This window comes from Thunnus maccoyii, chromosome 5 (genome assembly GCF_910596095.1).
Source record: "Thunnus maccoyii chromosome 5, fThuMac1.1, whole genome shotgun sequence".
NCBI classification, from domain to species: domain Eukaryota; kingdom Metazoa; phylum Chordata; class Actinopteri; order Scombriformes; family Scombridae; genus Thunnus; species Thunnus maccoyii.
This window is the reverse complement of record NC_056537.1, coordinates 27,464,282-27,479,696: the sequence shown is the minus strand read 5'-3', so window position 1 is coordinate 27,479,696 and position 15,415 is coordinate 27,464,282. Positions and strand designations below refer to the sequence as shown.

The following is a 15,415-nucleotide window of genomic DNA, read 5'->3' as shown; positions in this document are numbered from 1 at the left end:
GAGAAGAAGGAGGAAATGAAGAGGAAGAGAAAGCGGGGCCCAGTGAGTTCTCCCTTGTGGTTTAATTATAATTTGGCCTAATTGAGCTGTCAGCCGACAAGTTCAAAACACTGTGACTGACTACCTCTAATTGCCCCCCTTAACTACTACTACTCTGCATTTCTTCATTCTGCTTTCATGTCCAATCACCCCATCCCAGCCCAAACCTAAACTTTTTTATTGGCATCACAAATTTACATTGTTGTTGTGAAAGCATATACAGGACAGAAAACAAAGACAACAATGCCCCCTGTGATACTTCTGTCTGCTGTGGGCTCCTGACCTCTGTTTAGTTTTTCTGAGGGACATGCTGTCCCAAATAACATGTAGCAGATAAAGGGGCCTACAGGGGGTCGTTGCTGGTGCCTGTGAACAGGACAGAGAGTCACGCTAACAGGGATGTAAATGTGTCAAACACACCCCACCCACAAGAAGAGCAACTTACTTGCTCTGTTATTTACATTAATTTCTGTGCTGCAATATCCCCATAGAGACAGCCCTCTAAATCCTGGCTACACCCAAACAGCCGCCCATACAATGTCCCTGCATCACTAAAAAGACAAATTTCCAGGCAACTACTGCAATGAACACACAGGATAAATCGTGTAGAACATGCTGCATCTTTATTGGTATTTGAATGCAAAAAGCTGCGAGTTTAAGCTTTAATTTTACCCAACCAAAGCTCTACAAAGAGGCTGAAATGGGCAGGGTCATGCTGTGTAACCTTTCTATCCATGATCGAGTAGTTTCAGATGTAGTGTTCATCGTGCTTAGTCAATAAGCCTCTGGTCTCCATCCGAAAATGGTTAGTATGCTTCAAACAAAGTGATTGTCAGATCATCGAACAATGTCTGAAATCCCCTCCCTCTGCAACTCTCTGATATCGGAACAGGGGTGGGCTACATCTGACAATTTTTGTAACTTTGCAAAACCATTTGACAAGCATGCCCAATTGCAGTGATTGGTCATGTGTGCAGAGGTGACAATGCAAAAGCAAAGCATTTTTAAAAAAAAATTAGTCATGCAAGTACTTCTGTCACTTTTCATGTCTACAACCGAGTGCAACACCATGAATGCCTTCAAGGAGAGACTGTATGGGAGTGTATGCAGTTTTCCCCAATTGTACAACTCTATTGCGTCAAGACTATAAAGACCTGTAAAAGACAGATTTCTTAGAGATTAGGGAGGCACTGTTAAGAAGCCTGGAGGAGGCAAGGACGGCAGGATTTTCTCCCGACCTTCAAGTGTGTGCAATTGGAACAGCTTTTGCCTCAAGTGGTCGGATGACACGTTGTACAAATTAGTTTAAGCCTACTGAACCCCTAAGGGGTAACAGGATCTGGAAGTAATCCACCACTCTTGCATTTACCTTACATCATTTCCCCAACTTTTCAATGTCCCCAACATGTCAGGTCTGCAACATCTCAAGTCAAGAATAAGTCACGTCCATAACATCCTCAACTTTTTAAGACTTTTCAAGTCTGTGTCATCTCAGGGCTGACAATGTGAAGTCCTCAATATATTATGGTGATCGATACCTTTAAGGATGCATGCCCCTGGTCCGTACCAGCTACAGTACATTCCCAGTAAGTCAAAGTCTAAGTGTAAGAATTGTATTGCCTACACTCTTTCACTGTGTTGCACTTTTAGCCTCTATGTCAAGACATTAAAGGTACCCTATAGAGTTGTCTTGTAAACACATTTACATTTACATTCAGTTTTCCCTTGAGTTCTATCAAACGTGTTGAATTTAATTTCCTTCTTCATTAAACATTTGCAAAGTTGATTTTTGTCAAAGTTTTAAAAACCTGCATTATTTACGACGTTTGTTAGCTAGTAGTCTTTTTCTTGTTGCTTTTGCAGTTGCTGCCATTCAGTGGAATAGCATGAAAACATTACTCCATAGTGCCACCAGTGGTCAGAAACTTTACAGGGTACCTTTAATTCCAGGATTGTAGACACAAACAATCAGATAATCACAACCAAACACCCTCCTCTTTTTGATCAGTTGTTAAAATACGAATGGGGAACTAATTTATATCTAGTCAGAAATCCCTCCTTCTTGTGCCATCTATCTTCACCTGCTCTGTCCAACAGTTTGGCCTTCATTTTATACCAAGTAAATTTAGCAGATACATGGAGAAATTGCAGTATTATATTAGGTATGTCCTTCAATGATGTAGAGGACATAATAGAACTGTTAGCTCATATTTGTACAGATGCAGACAACAATAAGAAGGTGGGTATTATAAATCCTGTGCATTTTCTTTTACAGACAAATTACACAACAACACATGCAGAGAAAACAGATGCTAACAATATGAGAACAGGCATCAGAAGGTACAGTAACAGACAGTTCACATAAAGGTGTGCATGAGTGGGGTTCAAAGTTGCGGGAGAAGAAAACAAATGAACCAAAGACATTGCAACTGTGGAGAGTTCAGTAAGAGCAGGAGCAGTAGATGTGTAGATGTGTCCCGGTGTCACTGGAGAAAGAGTTTCCATGTCTAAAGGTTCCCCTCCAGAAGGACAGTTTTTAAGTCTGCGGGGCAGTTGACGGTAAAGACAGTGTGAGAGGTGTTCCGTCTTTCCACCAGAGTGGCAACAGCCTCACCCAGGTCCAGGTGGTTCAGGTACCCAGGGGCCATCCGCTCCGGAGTGGCTACACCTGTGTTGATCTTCACCTGCCATAACCAATCAAGGAAGGAAGACAGCAATGAAAGGGGAGGTGGGGGAGGGGGGTAGTATACACGCAAGAAAAGGTTAGAGATAAAAAAGGAAAGCCAAGAGAAGGAATGAGAAGTAGGATGTGAATGACAGATGATTGAATGGGATGAATGAGGGACACCGCAGGGTTAGAGAAGAAGAAAATGGTTCTTCATGAGTTCATCTGCTTTGATTGTGACTATTAAGTTTGACCACTGCCCAGAAAATGTTTACTTCAATGATAATTCAAGTTTATCGTAACTTGAGTCCTATTTTTGTAGTTTGGGCCATTGCTACACAATCATCAGAGTAATAGCTAAGATCTGGGGACGCAGTAACATCACTACAAGTAAGTCCAACAGGGCGTGATACATGAGCAGTCAGATTGTAAACAAGGTAATGGTTTCCCAGATAACAAAATCAATGTGGCCCAGATCTGGCCCACACCCGACACTTTTAGCACTTTCATCCAGCCCACATACCGTGTGGAATGATGGCACTTGGGCAGTCCGTTCCTGTTTCCCAGATCTGGGCCACAAGCAGGCTGTATGTCAACCAAGAACAAACCAGATACACCAGAACTGGCCCACATCCAGTGAGAGCACCGCATCTTTACCAAAAAAGGCCCACATTTTATTTGGAATATTTGGGCCATATTTGCTATTTTACATGTGGGCCATTTCAGGCTCACACCCATTTTGTCTGGGCCAGAAGAAGGCCAGCAGTGCCGCATCATTGCCTGAAGTGGCCCACTTCCGTATGCTATCTGGGTTAGCCAGATTACCTAAACTGAGAGTGAGGTGAAACTGAAAGTGAGTACACCTGAAAACTAGCTAATAATCCCTCATTGTATTGCAGTGAATGTGCACAGCCACAGTGAGTACAGAAGGTCGAGGTTGAACCAGCAAGTGGGTCTGTTCGTTATGGTGGATGTTTCTAATGGACAGTTTGGGTGATAATTTTATTGGTCACCCTTGTTTTCTCTTCCAAATAAGTTTGGCCAACCTGGGGGTTTCTGTCTGATCATCTTTTAGTTTGTGTTTCTTGACCCATCAGACTTGTTCTTAGTGATGTTGCCGTACTCCCAGATATACAGTATGTAACTAAATGTAAATAATGGCCAAAAGTGTGCAAGTAAGAACTGAGTTGTAAAAACAGAATTCAATTATCCTTTAAAGAGCCCCTCCAGACATGATTTAATACATATAAAAATACTTTGTTGTTTTGAATAATAATTTGTGTCTGATATGGTATTCTCTACAAAAAAGTTCAATTGCCTTGTCAAAATCCTCAAAATTGAAAAATCGATTTTTTGAAAATTGATTGAAAATCCAGAGTCTATGACTATGCAAATAATAATATTTAACTGGACACAAGATGACTCTTCACTGAAAAGTCCACACATTTTTGAGTCGAGGAGGGCTTTATCATTCAGACATCAAACACACTGAGAGTTCAAACTGGAAGAAGCTAAAGAATGATGACTTACTTTTGCATCGACTCAAACAGGAACAGCTATTCTTTATAAGATCATACTGACAGTTTTCATACTGTATCAATACATCCTTTACTTCAGTGGGTAATTCAGTGGTAGTTCATAATAAACTTTGAAGCGTGGGGTTCTGTAGCTTTACTGGAACAAACTCCACCTAACAGTTAGTGATGAGCTTTACGTTCCAGGTGTGTATGAGATAAAGAAAAAAAGAAAAGTTGTTAGGAAAGGAGAGCCACACACAGAGACTCTTATTGTGGATAATATAGTTATGTGTGGTCTTGTTTGAAAACATATAACCTGTTTTATGCTTGGTTCACTTCAGTACTGGGTTTTAGGATTGTTGTCTAGGAACATAGAGTATGATGTAGTGAAAAAAGCAAATCCAAATGAACATATTTAGCTCAAAACTGCAAATCCAACTTTACAGTAGTGCATTTTGCTGTTTACAGAAATCATTTTCAATTTGTAATAAACGAAAAAACAAATCTTAAAGTTGTGTTTAAGTAACATAGACCCCGTTCTAATGCAGCCTGTAGCACATGCTGTCATGTCTATTTAAAGCCCCTGGCTGCTTTGTAGGAAAAAGAAAAGGATCCTGCCACTTCTAACGAAATCGGAGACGCAAAGGTCAGATAGAAATCCAATATCAGCTCTGATGTTTTGTTAAATGAAATCTTGCCATGTAATCCCATTAAAATCTCACCTGGTTGAGTTTGCAGGGCAGCTCAGGGTACTCCTCTCGTAGTATCTGGCAGAAGGCCAGGGTGCTGGCAGCTCCTACGGTCAGGAAGCCGGTACCAGGCATCAGCAACTTCTCCCCTGCTCCTCCTGAGGTACAAAGCAGCAGAGGGCAAAACACTACATAAACACACATAGACTCTCTGAATACAGTACACACATATAGACTGACTGTAGACTTTCCACTGACAGCAAAAACCATAGATTTTTTTGTTGGAGAAGTGAAAGAAAACAATTAAGCCTAGTTTCTACTGGTATGATACATATTCCTTAATTAAGTGTTAAATCAAATGATCAAACAGCAAACTCAGGGCCGAAGGTTGAGGGTGAGAACGGTGGGGTGAGGGGTGTATTTTAGGGGGTATTCAAATTGATGAAAGCACTTTTAGAGAGACTTTTGCTGATATGAATACTTAGCCATGTAACCATTTGGCTCCGGTGGTGCCTGCAATGAAATCATTTGCTTCACCCCCCCCCAAAAATGTCCTGCGCTGCATATTTTTGCCTGAATTTCAGTAGCTACTGATTCCCACTAAGCTTTTGTGTTGTGACTTAAAAAACCAAATAGCTCTGTCAGCTAATTACTCTGTCAGAATCAAATATTGCTTTAACATGTTTTTCACAGGCACAGATGAGCCCCTACTACACCTACTACAGCACATTATGTACATTAAGACAGAGGGTGTGCAGAGCTCACCTGTGATGAAGGTGTAGGTGCAGCTGGAGTCATCCCTCACCAAGGGGAAGAAGGCCTTCCATGACACAAACGTGCTGAAAAGTAACGTCTCAATGACCTGGAGAGTTGAAGGGAGAGGAAATATGAAAATAACCACACAAAAATCAAACAACTTATTCTTGAAAAGGAGGAAAGGCCTCTGCAACAACACGCAGACTCATGTAGCAGTGAAACTGAAAACTATCACAACTGCTACTATTAGTTTCACCACTGCAGCCACAAGAAACACTGTTAAAAATAATAAAAGTTATATATGCGTACTTGTATGCCAACAAAACTTGATGTGTAATCAAAAACCACTGGCAGTCTCATGAATTGGTCTAGCCGCTGTGTGTTGTCTGTGTGTGCTCACCCAGTGCAGGTCTTTGAGAGTCTGGGTGTGCGGAGGTCCTCCCTGCCACCAGCTGAAGCCCAGAGAGGAAACAATGTCTGTCACCTTCCCCACCGCCTTCAGCAGGGCCTGTTTCGCCTGCTCCGCTCCCTCCTCTGACCCTGGAACAGAGATAAGGCTTCCAGGTTATAGATCAGCTAAGAATGTCGTCCTGGGTAGAAAGACCTTTAAGAAAGCATTTTAGACCCAGAGGTGTGACTATGGTCGGACTTCTGTGGGTTTTCAAAGGCTGATATTGAAAGGTAATTTGGAGGATGATTCATAACAATTTTGGTGACCCCCTGACCTTCAGTGCCACTGTCAGGGCAACGATTCCTCCTGATAAACACTTTTGTCCATGACGACCTCCTCAACTCTGATGTTGGCTCTCTGTAAAATTAGCGGGAAGTTCCTGGTCTGCAGAGGATAGATGTTTTTGTGGATGGATTGCCAAATTATGTTCAGATATTCATGTTTCATCACGTTTCATCACAGAAACATCAGCCTCCGCTGTACTTTGTGTTTAGTGCTAATTAGCAAAATATTAGCATGCTAACACGCTAAACTAAGATGTTGAACATGGAAAACATTATACCTGGTAAACATCATCATGTTAGCATTGTCACTGTGAGCATGTTAGCATGCTGATGTTAACATTGAGCTCAAAGCACCGGTGTAATTAATATGTACCATATGAAGGATAAAATCCTAACTGTTTGGGTAACCTCCTGACTATCTTGCACCACTGTTGGATCAAAATATGCCCTTATAGACAAGAAAAGAAAATTAAAATTTAATGACCAGATCAAAAAGTACATTCATGCCCCCCAAAGGATGAACCTATTCTAATCTATTTTAAATCATCTTTGAGCATTCTGGGAATGAATGCCTTCCAGACAAAATGTCAACTTTACTCAAAATATCTTATCATATAATAGGCAGATTATCATGAATTGTTCTGAGCATGTTCATGCTCACAAGAGGATAATAAGTTAAGATTTTAAAGATGGCATGTCCTTTTTCTGGCACCAATGACAATGTTTTTGTTTTTTAATTTGGTATTCTGGTAAGACTCAACAAACAGCAAATCTGCAAAACAAAGTATTTTGTTAATTCCATTAAGCACCTTTGTATTGTGAGGAGTAATGAACCATCCGAGGACTGCCAGAGATGATCTGTTATCTATAACCTTTTTAATGAGACTGTCACAAACAAGAGAGAAATAAGAATTCATATCACACCCATCTAAACAGCCTGACTCATTCAATCCCCTCTTTTGCACCTGCAGCAAAGATTACACATGAGGTAGTTTCAGTGGATGGATGACAGACAGCTACCTAGATGAATTAACAGATGTGTGACCCTACTCACCCACATTCCCCACTATAGTGGTGAGCTGATCCTTTGTGTTGGGAGAGACAAATGATCGGAGTCTCTCCAGCCGGCTGCTGTCCCTGGAGATCACTGCGACTTTGAAACCTTCATGCACACGCACACGCACACACACACACACACATACACACACACACACACACACACACACACACACACACACACACACACGCACACACACACATAGAACAGATAGTGCATTAATCTATAGCACAGACAGACAAAACCAGCACCTTTAACACAGATACAGTAGGACTAATCCCTGTCACATGAAAACAAGCATTCACTAATAGGCCTACATTGTCCTGATCTGTTTATCAAGGTCATCATAGGGATAAATGTGACAGAGCAGCAGATGGTAACTTTCTGCCAAGTTCAAACAGCAGCACTATGGACATGCAATGTGAATCCAACACCAGTGCACTCTCATGACAGCATCCTGCACTGTGTCACTGGTTCATTCACAGTGCAAAGGCAGATGAGCACAATAAATAACCCAAATATATTTCTGCTTTGGGAGTGAAAACAGCCTCTGAACAGAGATGATAGAAGACAGAGCCAAAACCAAAATGACACTCAACCACCTCCAACCATAAAATAAAATGTCAGATTTATTCACATCAGAGTTTATGGGACATTTTTAAACAAACCACCAGTAGAAAAATCCCAAATAGCATGAAACCAGAGTGTTTTGGTGTGTAATAACCTCTTAACATTCATTATTATGAGTACTCACATTCTGCATGTGTTCCATATCTGTATCTTTAAAGAAACATTATTTTCATATTGAAATACATTGAATCAAATCAAAGAAACCTTTTTATGATTGCACCAATAGGGAATTCTAGATGTATTGTACATGATATTGTAACTGTTTCCTTCTGATTAGGCATGCTCACGTGAATCATCTTTGGAAACCTTTGAACTTAAATTTAAAATGAATTTCTCTGGGTCTGAACAGTCTGTTCTCTCTAAAAAATATCTTTGCAGTGACACTTTTATGACAGTATTTCGATTGATAATATTTGTTTACTTTAAGTCTGGAATAATTTTGTCAGAGAAGAACTGTGCAATGAACAGTAGGTGTGTCATTTTACGCGCAGCCAAAAACAATTCTGGTGGGTTTGGAATGTTTTCTGATTTGGCACACAGGAGACCAGTTGGCACATTGCGCACCCAAATGTACTGGACAGTGTGTATGAGCTTGGCCGACTGCCTAATTGTTGGATCTGTCGGTGAAGCCTCAGAGATAGCTGGAATTTGTGGTAGACGAGACCCGACAATAAATGTTGATTAAAATTACGCACGCTGATGCGCCATCGAGAGTATATAAATAGCCATTCATCCAATAATTAAAAGCCAGTTGAGCTCATAAAATACTAAAATACACATAAAATAAATACAATAAAATTACTATAATACAGTTGATCATGATGAAATTCCCCCTGCATAAATTCGGCAGGAATGACACCTGTGCGTAAAACTAAACAGTTCCCAAATTAATTTGAATCTCTGGGTAAACATTAAAATCCATCTGTTTCAAAGAATAACCCAAAAATGTTTCCCCTAAATGGGTCTAAATAGGTTTTTTTTTTGTTTGTTTGTTTTGTTTTTTTGTTTTTTTTTCCCCAGTGTCAAAGCTCTCCAGACCTTCAAGATCTTACCTTTATCCAGCAGTCCTTTAACTATCCCAGTGCCCACTGTCCCCGCTCCTCCCAGAGCTAACACAACTCTGTCCGAGTTTGACATGCTGGCTGCAGCTGCACAGGTTGATGATACTCTGAGTGCGCTGGAGGTGAAGCTTCTGACTTCTGCTGAGCATCTTGGTCAACGCAGGATGCTTTAAACTAAACTCAGGGGCCACAGTTCCGCCCTTCTACCAGTGTCACTGAAGCCACGCCCGCAGGTCAACAACAAAGGCTGACAACTGTCCTCATCCCAGGAGAGAGAGAGAGAGAGAGAGAGAGAGAGAGAGAGAGAGAGAGAGAGAGAGAGAGAGAGAGAGAGAGAGAGAGAGAGAGAGAGAGAGAGAGAGAGAGAGAGATTTTTTATGGGCCCCAAATTTGCTCGACGGTTACTTACATTGCAATTTGAGGGGCAGTTGTAAGTCTCATTTAGTGCAGTGTGGGCAGTGTGTGTGTGTGTACATGACTGAGTGCTCACTGATTAAAACCAATAGCTGTATATAAATATTATATATTATATATATTTATATACAGTCAATGATTGAAGGAGGCAGTAAATGACAATACATGAACTGCCGCCATCTAGTGGATGAAACGACAGTGTACAAGACAGATACATTGTTTATTTCATCTAATAATTTCGAAAAGGATGTTATAGTTTCCGTCTATTTTCTCTTTGAATATTTTTCGATTTCGTGTCTATCCAAGGTTTTGATTTCAAAAACGTCTTTTCACCACAGAACTCCTCCCGCCCGGCCCGCCCTGTTTCCCCTACCGAGCGCACCCTCCTGAAACAGGGGAACTCCGTGCCACGTGACAATGTTTACTTTACCGTGGACAATCAAGCAGCTACCAGCTGCAGGAAATGTTTCATGACTCATTGACAAACATCTAAATAAAGTGCCAAGTACAGGTGAGTGTGTGGCTCTTGTCTGTTAAATAAGACTCATTTCGATCAGTCTCAGGCTGTGTCTGCTGTAGCTACGATGTAAAGCTAAGTTAGCTAAGTGTCGATGCTAGTAAATGTCTCCAGGATTCAGATCGTCACCCAGAATTAAAATAATTTAATGTTGTCTCGCTTATTGGCGAAAAAATGCACCCTCTAAAATACAAACCACAACGTTTTCTAAATTCACCAGAGTTGCCATTTAATTCGGCGTATATCCTAAACAATATGAATCTCGCATTCATATTAAATTTTAACCTTTTCTGTGTGAATTTACTGTTATTTCCTGAATTTCGTAGTCTACAAAGTTAACTATTAATGAATTGTACGTTAACAGAATTGGAGAACAGCGTCCACATTTATGAAAACGTTTTGAATCGTAATTCACGACCAGTTTTGCTTCAGTGAAGAGGCTACAGAGTTTAAAATTACCATGTTTTTTGTAAGAAATTTGGCGTGAAGTAACGTTGCTCCTCGTTAATAAAGGCCAGAACGAAACGGTAACCATTAGCAAAACTAGCTAGTCAGAGTGGAAACCGAAACAGGTTGAACTAATGCTAACGTTAAATTAAGTTGCAGAGAAGTGATTATATTTGTCGTACCGATATTTTCTTATGTGTCAGGGCGATGTTCAACAAGTTAGCCACTAAACTATATTCTGCTCACATTATTTTTCCCTTTCACTTCTTAAGGCCAAGGAGTTGTGGGTTTCACTTTCGTTTATAAACATAATTGTGTTTATCGTTACGATTTAAACTAGCTAACGTTAATATGTAATATTTAATTGTGCTAAAGGATGAACTATTTAATATATTCAATGCCATTGAAATCTCTCCATGGCTGCCTCACAAGCTGAAAGAACTCGTATATTTCAGTTTGTGTGACGTGACATGAAATATCTATAAATGACTTAATTTAACTGACTGATTAAGCTCGTCCTCCTATTCATTGAAGAAAAAAACGGATCTTCCTAAGAGGGTAAATAATGTTGTGAAATCAATCAAAGTTTGGATTGGATCAGGTGTCAGTGTTGGCCTAAAGTAAAGACGAATCAATACTGTACATACATTCATTATCAGCAGAGAAGTGCCATTATCCTTCATTTCAACATCCCATTTGTCTCCCTCTCAGCTGAACGAAAGAGATGAGCATCCCCCGGCAGACAGCCATACATCTAGTGACCACTTATGATCACAGTTTGGAGCAGCAAATTGTGAGAGGAGGCTCTAGCCTGGCGTGTAGAGATGAGGAGCTGTGGAAGCAGGTGGAGGAGCTGCTGAGGGACAGAGATGCTCAGGAGACGCACTGCCTGGGTCTGGATCCACTGATGGTGATGGAGGAGACACTCAAGGCCGAAGCAGCATCAACAAAAGCAACTACAGCAGCCAGCGGGGGGCGAGTCAAAGCCAGAGGAGGGCTGCAAGGCCTGGGTAAAGCCTTTGAGGTCCTGGAACAAGCGGCTCTGAACCTGTACCTCGGCCCCTGGAGGGAGGAGTACAAAGTAATCAAGGTTAGCTGAAATCATGGATTCTTGTATGCAATATTTTCCTGAGGGTCTAATGGTCTAAATGCTGTTTTAGGAGGTTTTTTCCTGCTGTGATTTGAATAAAATTTTGTGTTAAACATTCAGTATTTTCAAATTTAGCATAAGTGAGGAAAAATCACCCAATTTAAATATGACACTAGTGAAAACCTGATATATTTGCCCATTTTTGATTAATTTATTTTTCTTTCCCTCTCATGTGTCTCCCAGATGTACTCCGGCATGTTCACACACCATATCAAACCAGTGTTGTCCATGGCACAGATTGAGAAACTGTTCGGCCTGCTAGGATACCAACCCTGTTCCACACGGCGTGAGCAGCTTCGTCTCCAGTCCCCCAGAGTCAGTTCTGCCTTTTTGGACGACCTCCTCCGCTTGTCTTGTGCCTTCTTCCTGGCCCGCTGTGAGTGTCTCCTCCTTCTGACGGCTCTGGGGAAGCACGGCGGCGAGGCCCAGTGGGAGCTAGGTGTGGTCAGGGAGAGACAGAGAGGACTCAGCCTACAGGTACGTCTGCCTCGCGTTCACTGAATGAATTTACCAACCATGGAGTGAGGTCTGTATTTTGTCATTCAGATCCGTATATTTATGTGACACAGTCCCAAAATTGAAATGTTTAGTCTACATGTCTGAGTTAGTGCAGGTGGGATGCTTTTCACTTTTGTCATTAAAGTTCCCGTATGTCTGAGGTGGATGGTGGACAAGTGCGAGCGCTCAATTTTAAAAATCCCACTTTTACAGTTTGATTAACTCACTAAATTCTCTAAACAGTGTCCTTTGACTGTCCATCTGCCAAAATCCAGATGAGAGAAGAGAGGAGTCACCCTCAATTATTACACTGCACTCACAGCAATCAGCTTTTACAAACAGCAGTGAAGTGCTTTCTGGAGTTTTGTGCCCTGAGCTTCGCCTCTCAAGCTACATAAAGGCTACTCTGATGGTCGGTTAATGCTCAATCAGAACTAGTTTGTACGTTGTGTTGTCCGACCACGTAATAGAAATAGTCGTATCAAGAATAAAAAAGAGAGCTTGGATGAGAAGTTCAAACCCTGCTTACTTCCTTTTTTTGTATTCACAAGTAACAACTTAAATTATAATAATCTCTGAAAAAGTACGTTAGAATCGATTAATCAAACATGAGGCAGTAAATGACACAGCCTTTTAGTAGAGATGTAATAGTCAGTTTCTGTTAGTAAAACTAAACATGGACTTTCACTGAAGCTTAGTTTGTGAATTAAAGGTACCCTGTGGACTTTCTGAGCAGTTTTTTTTATGAGTGGGTTTGTGTTCTGTTTTTCTTGTGGACACACATGTGCGTGGATGGAGCCGTATACAGTCCTGCCAATGGTTTCACATTATTCTGCTGATCTACAGGTGCCTTTAATGTGCCAGCAAAGGCAGAAGAAGAAGACTAAAGCAAATAAACATGAATGTAAACGATGCAGGACTTAAAATGCCTTTTTAAAAATCAGCTTTGCAAATGATTTATTATTTACTGGGCGGTGTAATGGAATTTTAAATTGTTCTACCTGGAAACTGGTGAAGGGCCTTTAGGATAGCCAAACCCCACATGCTCATCAAAATCCTCCCAACAACTGCATCATGAAATTATATTTAATGTTCCTCTAGCGCTGATCCACTCCCACTTAGGGCTATGTGTCATTTCAGCACCGATACCAAAACTGAAAATGCTTTTTTTCCGATACCTTATTTTGAGAAATGTCTAAATACAAGCAGCCATACGGACTTTTGTTTAAATATAATATTGTTGATTTAATCTAGTAATCATCTCTTCACAGAATAAGTAAAATAGATAACAAGTCTGACTAGACATTCATTGCCTGCTTTCAGTTCTTGACAGTTTTAGATACTTTAGATTCTCATTGTCCAGGTGTCTCTACAGGTTGCCCTGGACAACACCAAGAAGACACTGGAAGTCAAGCAACCACAGAGGGAGCCGTTTGACGGAGAAGTGGACATGGATCTGTACACAGATGAGCATATTAATGGGGGGCAGAAAGAGGTGGTTGTCAATGATGATGAGAGTCCCCGCTCCTTAACGTGGGTGAGCAGTGTGTCAACCCCTGCTGTCAAAACACACAGCAATGGAGTGACACCCGGCTCCCTGTCCACTAGAGAGAACGTCTGCATCTCTACATTCGACTGCCCGCTACCCAACAAGTCCCCTCTGGAATCGGACCATACTGGAAACTCCTCGTCCAGCACGAGGCAAAGCAGAGGTCCCGGTGAGGAGACGAAGTTGGACAAAGCCGACTTGCAGTCACGCAGTCTGCATGTAGGAGCGATGGGAATGTGCAGTAATGAGGCTGAAGCCAACCACTCCTGCAGATGTCTCCAATCTCCAGAGCTTTGTCTCACACAATGTTTGGAATGCAACACCATACACAATGTCACCTGTCGTTGGTTTCAGGATTGCTACATGCAGGGCCACAATGTGCTGCTCCCTGAGCAGATGCAAGAATCGGCAGGAGTGGCACCTCAGGGTGGGAGCCTCAGAGCGGGAGCTTTGAGTGCATCACCAACTCTGAGCAGCAGCAGTGCAGCAATGTCCTCCTTAGCTCTGTGTGACGACCCTAAATCAATGAGCCCAGCTCAACATCCACTCAGCTACCATAACTGCTGTGACCTCACCCACCTGAACCCCCGGGTTCTGTGTCTCAGCTGTGGCGTCTTCCACTCTGATCGCTGTAGAGAGATTGAGTTCTGTCAAACTAAACACATAATCAAAGAACTAGGCGTGTGCTCCTGTGGGAGGGCTTGTTCAAGAAAGCCTCTGGTTCTGTGCAGATATTGTGGAAATGAGTATTGTAATCCCTGTTGGTACAGAAATCCTGTTGTTTGCACCTGTGGCCAAACTTTTGACCAGTCATCCTCTGTGTGATTTGTGTTTGAAAATAATTGCACTAATGAGGCACAGCTATCAAAATCACAGTGCCTTAAATCTGCATAGTGGAAATAGAAATCTTTTCCGATTGAAGTACAACAAATCAGAAGCTCAAATGTTGCCTTGATACAGTACTGAAATGCAGTATTGACTGAGCACCACTTTTTCTATTTGGGTCTTCTTTCTGAAACCCTCAGTTACTCTCATTTGCTTATTCTGTAAGTGGCCATATTTACCATGATTACATTTGTAAAATCATTGTTTATTGTGGACATGAGAAGTTGTGATTACAGTTTGTGCTCTTGGGTCACTTAAATGTAACTCGGTGCCAAGCACAAGGAAATCTGTTCTCAGCTGTATTTGCCTGCACAGACTGGAGTAAAAAAGGGTCGATATGCCACTTTGCTGTGTTAAATGTGTGTTTTTTAATACATGATTTAGTCTGGTGACAGTGGAGTTACAGGGACAGTATTTACAAGTATCACTTTGAAAAAGTACCTGGAAAAAAATATCTATAATGTAGAATGTACAGATGTTTGAATATGATGATCTCAAATTTGACCTTTTCATAAAACTGAACGTGTGGGATAATTCAGTGTCTTTTATAAAATCTTTACTGAGCGTATGCAGTAGAATTTTCCTCCTGTTATACTTCGTCTAATCTATAAACTCAAATCAACAAATTCTGCAGGTACATGCTTTTCATTGGGTGGATAAAATCCAAATTGTTACCAAAATCTTATCAGTTGTGTCCTGACCCGAGGCCAACCTGTCCACTAAATTATCATGAATGTTTGGACATGTTTTGGAGATAACCTGCTGATCATAATTTGTGCATTGTTAACATTATAATAACACAAATT

At 41.2% G+C, this 15,415-nt stretch overlaps 2 protein-coding genes across 3 annotated transcripts; one reads left to right on the top strand and one right to left on the bottom strand.

Annotated features, from left to right (window-relative positions):
- Window positions 1-640: 640 nt before the first annotated feature.
- si:dkey-238o13.4 (uncharacterized protein LOC560780 homolog) lies at window positions 641-11,086 on the bottom strand. 2 transcript variants are annotated; one of them, XM_042411191.1, is made up of 7 exons: window positions 10,710-11,086; window positions 9,141-9,403; window positions 7,456-7,563; window positions 6,067-6,206; window positions 5,676-5,772; window positions 4,944-5,068; window positions 641-2,723 (listed from the first exon to the last, which is right to left on the bottom strand). In XM_042411191.1, exons 2-7 carry the CDS (start codon window positions 9,223-9,225, stop codon window positions 2,547-2,549), a joined length of 732 nt encoding a protein of 243 aa, XP_042267125.1. In that variant the 5' UTR covers window positions 9,226-9,403; window positions 10,710-11,086; the 3' UTR covers window positions 641-2,546. The 2 variants fall into 2 exon arrangements, with proteins under 2 accessions (XP_042267125.1, XP_042267127.1); XM_042411193.1 differs by having other exon boundaries at window positions 10,774-11,086.
- Window positions 9,932-14,952, top strand: spata2l (spermatogenesis associated 2-like). The gene is made up of 4 exons (XM_042411188.1): window positions 9,932-10,074; window positions 11,239-11,617; window positions 11,861-12,154; window positions 13,551-14,952. Exons 2-4 carry the CDS (start codon window positions 11,252-11,254, stop codon window positions 14,547-14,549), a joined length of 1,659 nt encoding a protein of 552 aa, XP_042267122.1. The 5' UTR covers window positions 9,932-10,074; window positions 11,239-11,251; the 3' UTR covers window positions 14,550-14,952.
- The last annotated feature ends 463 nt before the right edge of the window (window positions 14,953-15,415 follow it).

What these genes read in the sequence shown, in the direction of transcription:
- si:dkey-238o13.4 (XM_042411191.1), bottom strand. Translation starts at nt 9,225, where the DNA reads ATGTCAAACTCGGACAGAGTTGTGTTAGCTCTGGGAGGAGCGGGGACA. An exon ending in CACCTACACCTTCATCACAG is followed by an intron (nt 5,069 to 5,675) that starts GTGAGCTCTGCA and finishes TTTGTACCTCAG; the next exon opens with GAGGAGCAGGGGAGAAGTTG. An exon ending in TGCCCTGCAAACTCAACCAG is followed by an intron (nt 2,724 to 4,943) that starts GTGAGATTTTAA and finishes TGGTTATGGCAG; the next exon opens with GTGAAGATCAACACAGGTGT.
- spata2l (XM_042411188.1), top strand. Translation starts at nt 11,252, where the DNA reads ATGAGCATCCCCCGGCAGACAGCCATACATCTAGTGACCACTTATGAT. An exon ending in AGGAGTACAAAGTAATCAAG is followed by an intron (nt 11,618 to 11,860) that starts GTTAGCTGAAAT and finishes TGTGTCTCCCAG; the next exon opens with ATGTACTCCGGCATGTTCAC. An exon ending in AGAGAGGACTCAGCCTACAG is followed by an intron (nt 12,155 to 13,550) that starts GTACGTCTGCCT and finishes GTGTCTCTACAG; the next exon opens with GTTGCCCTGGACAACACCAA.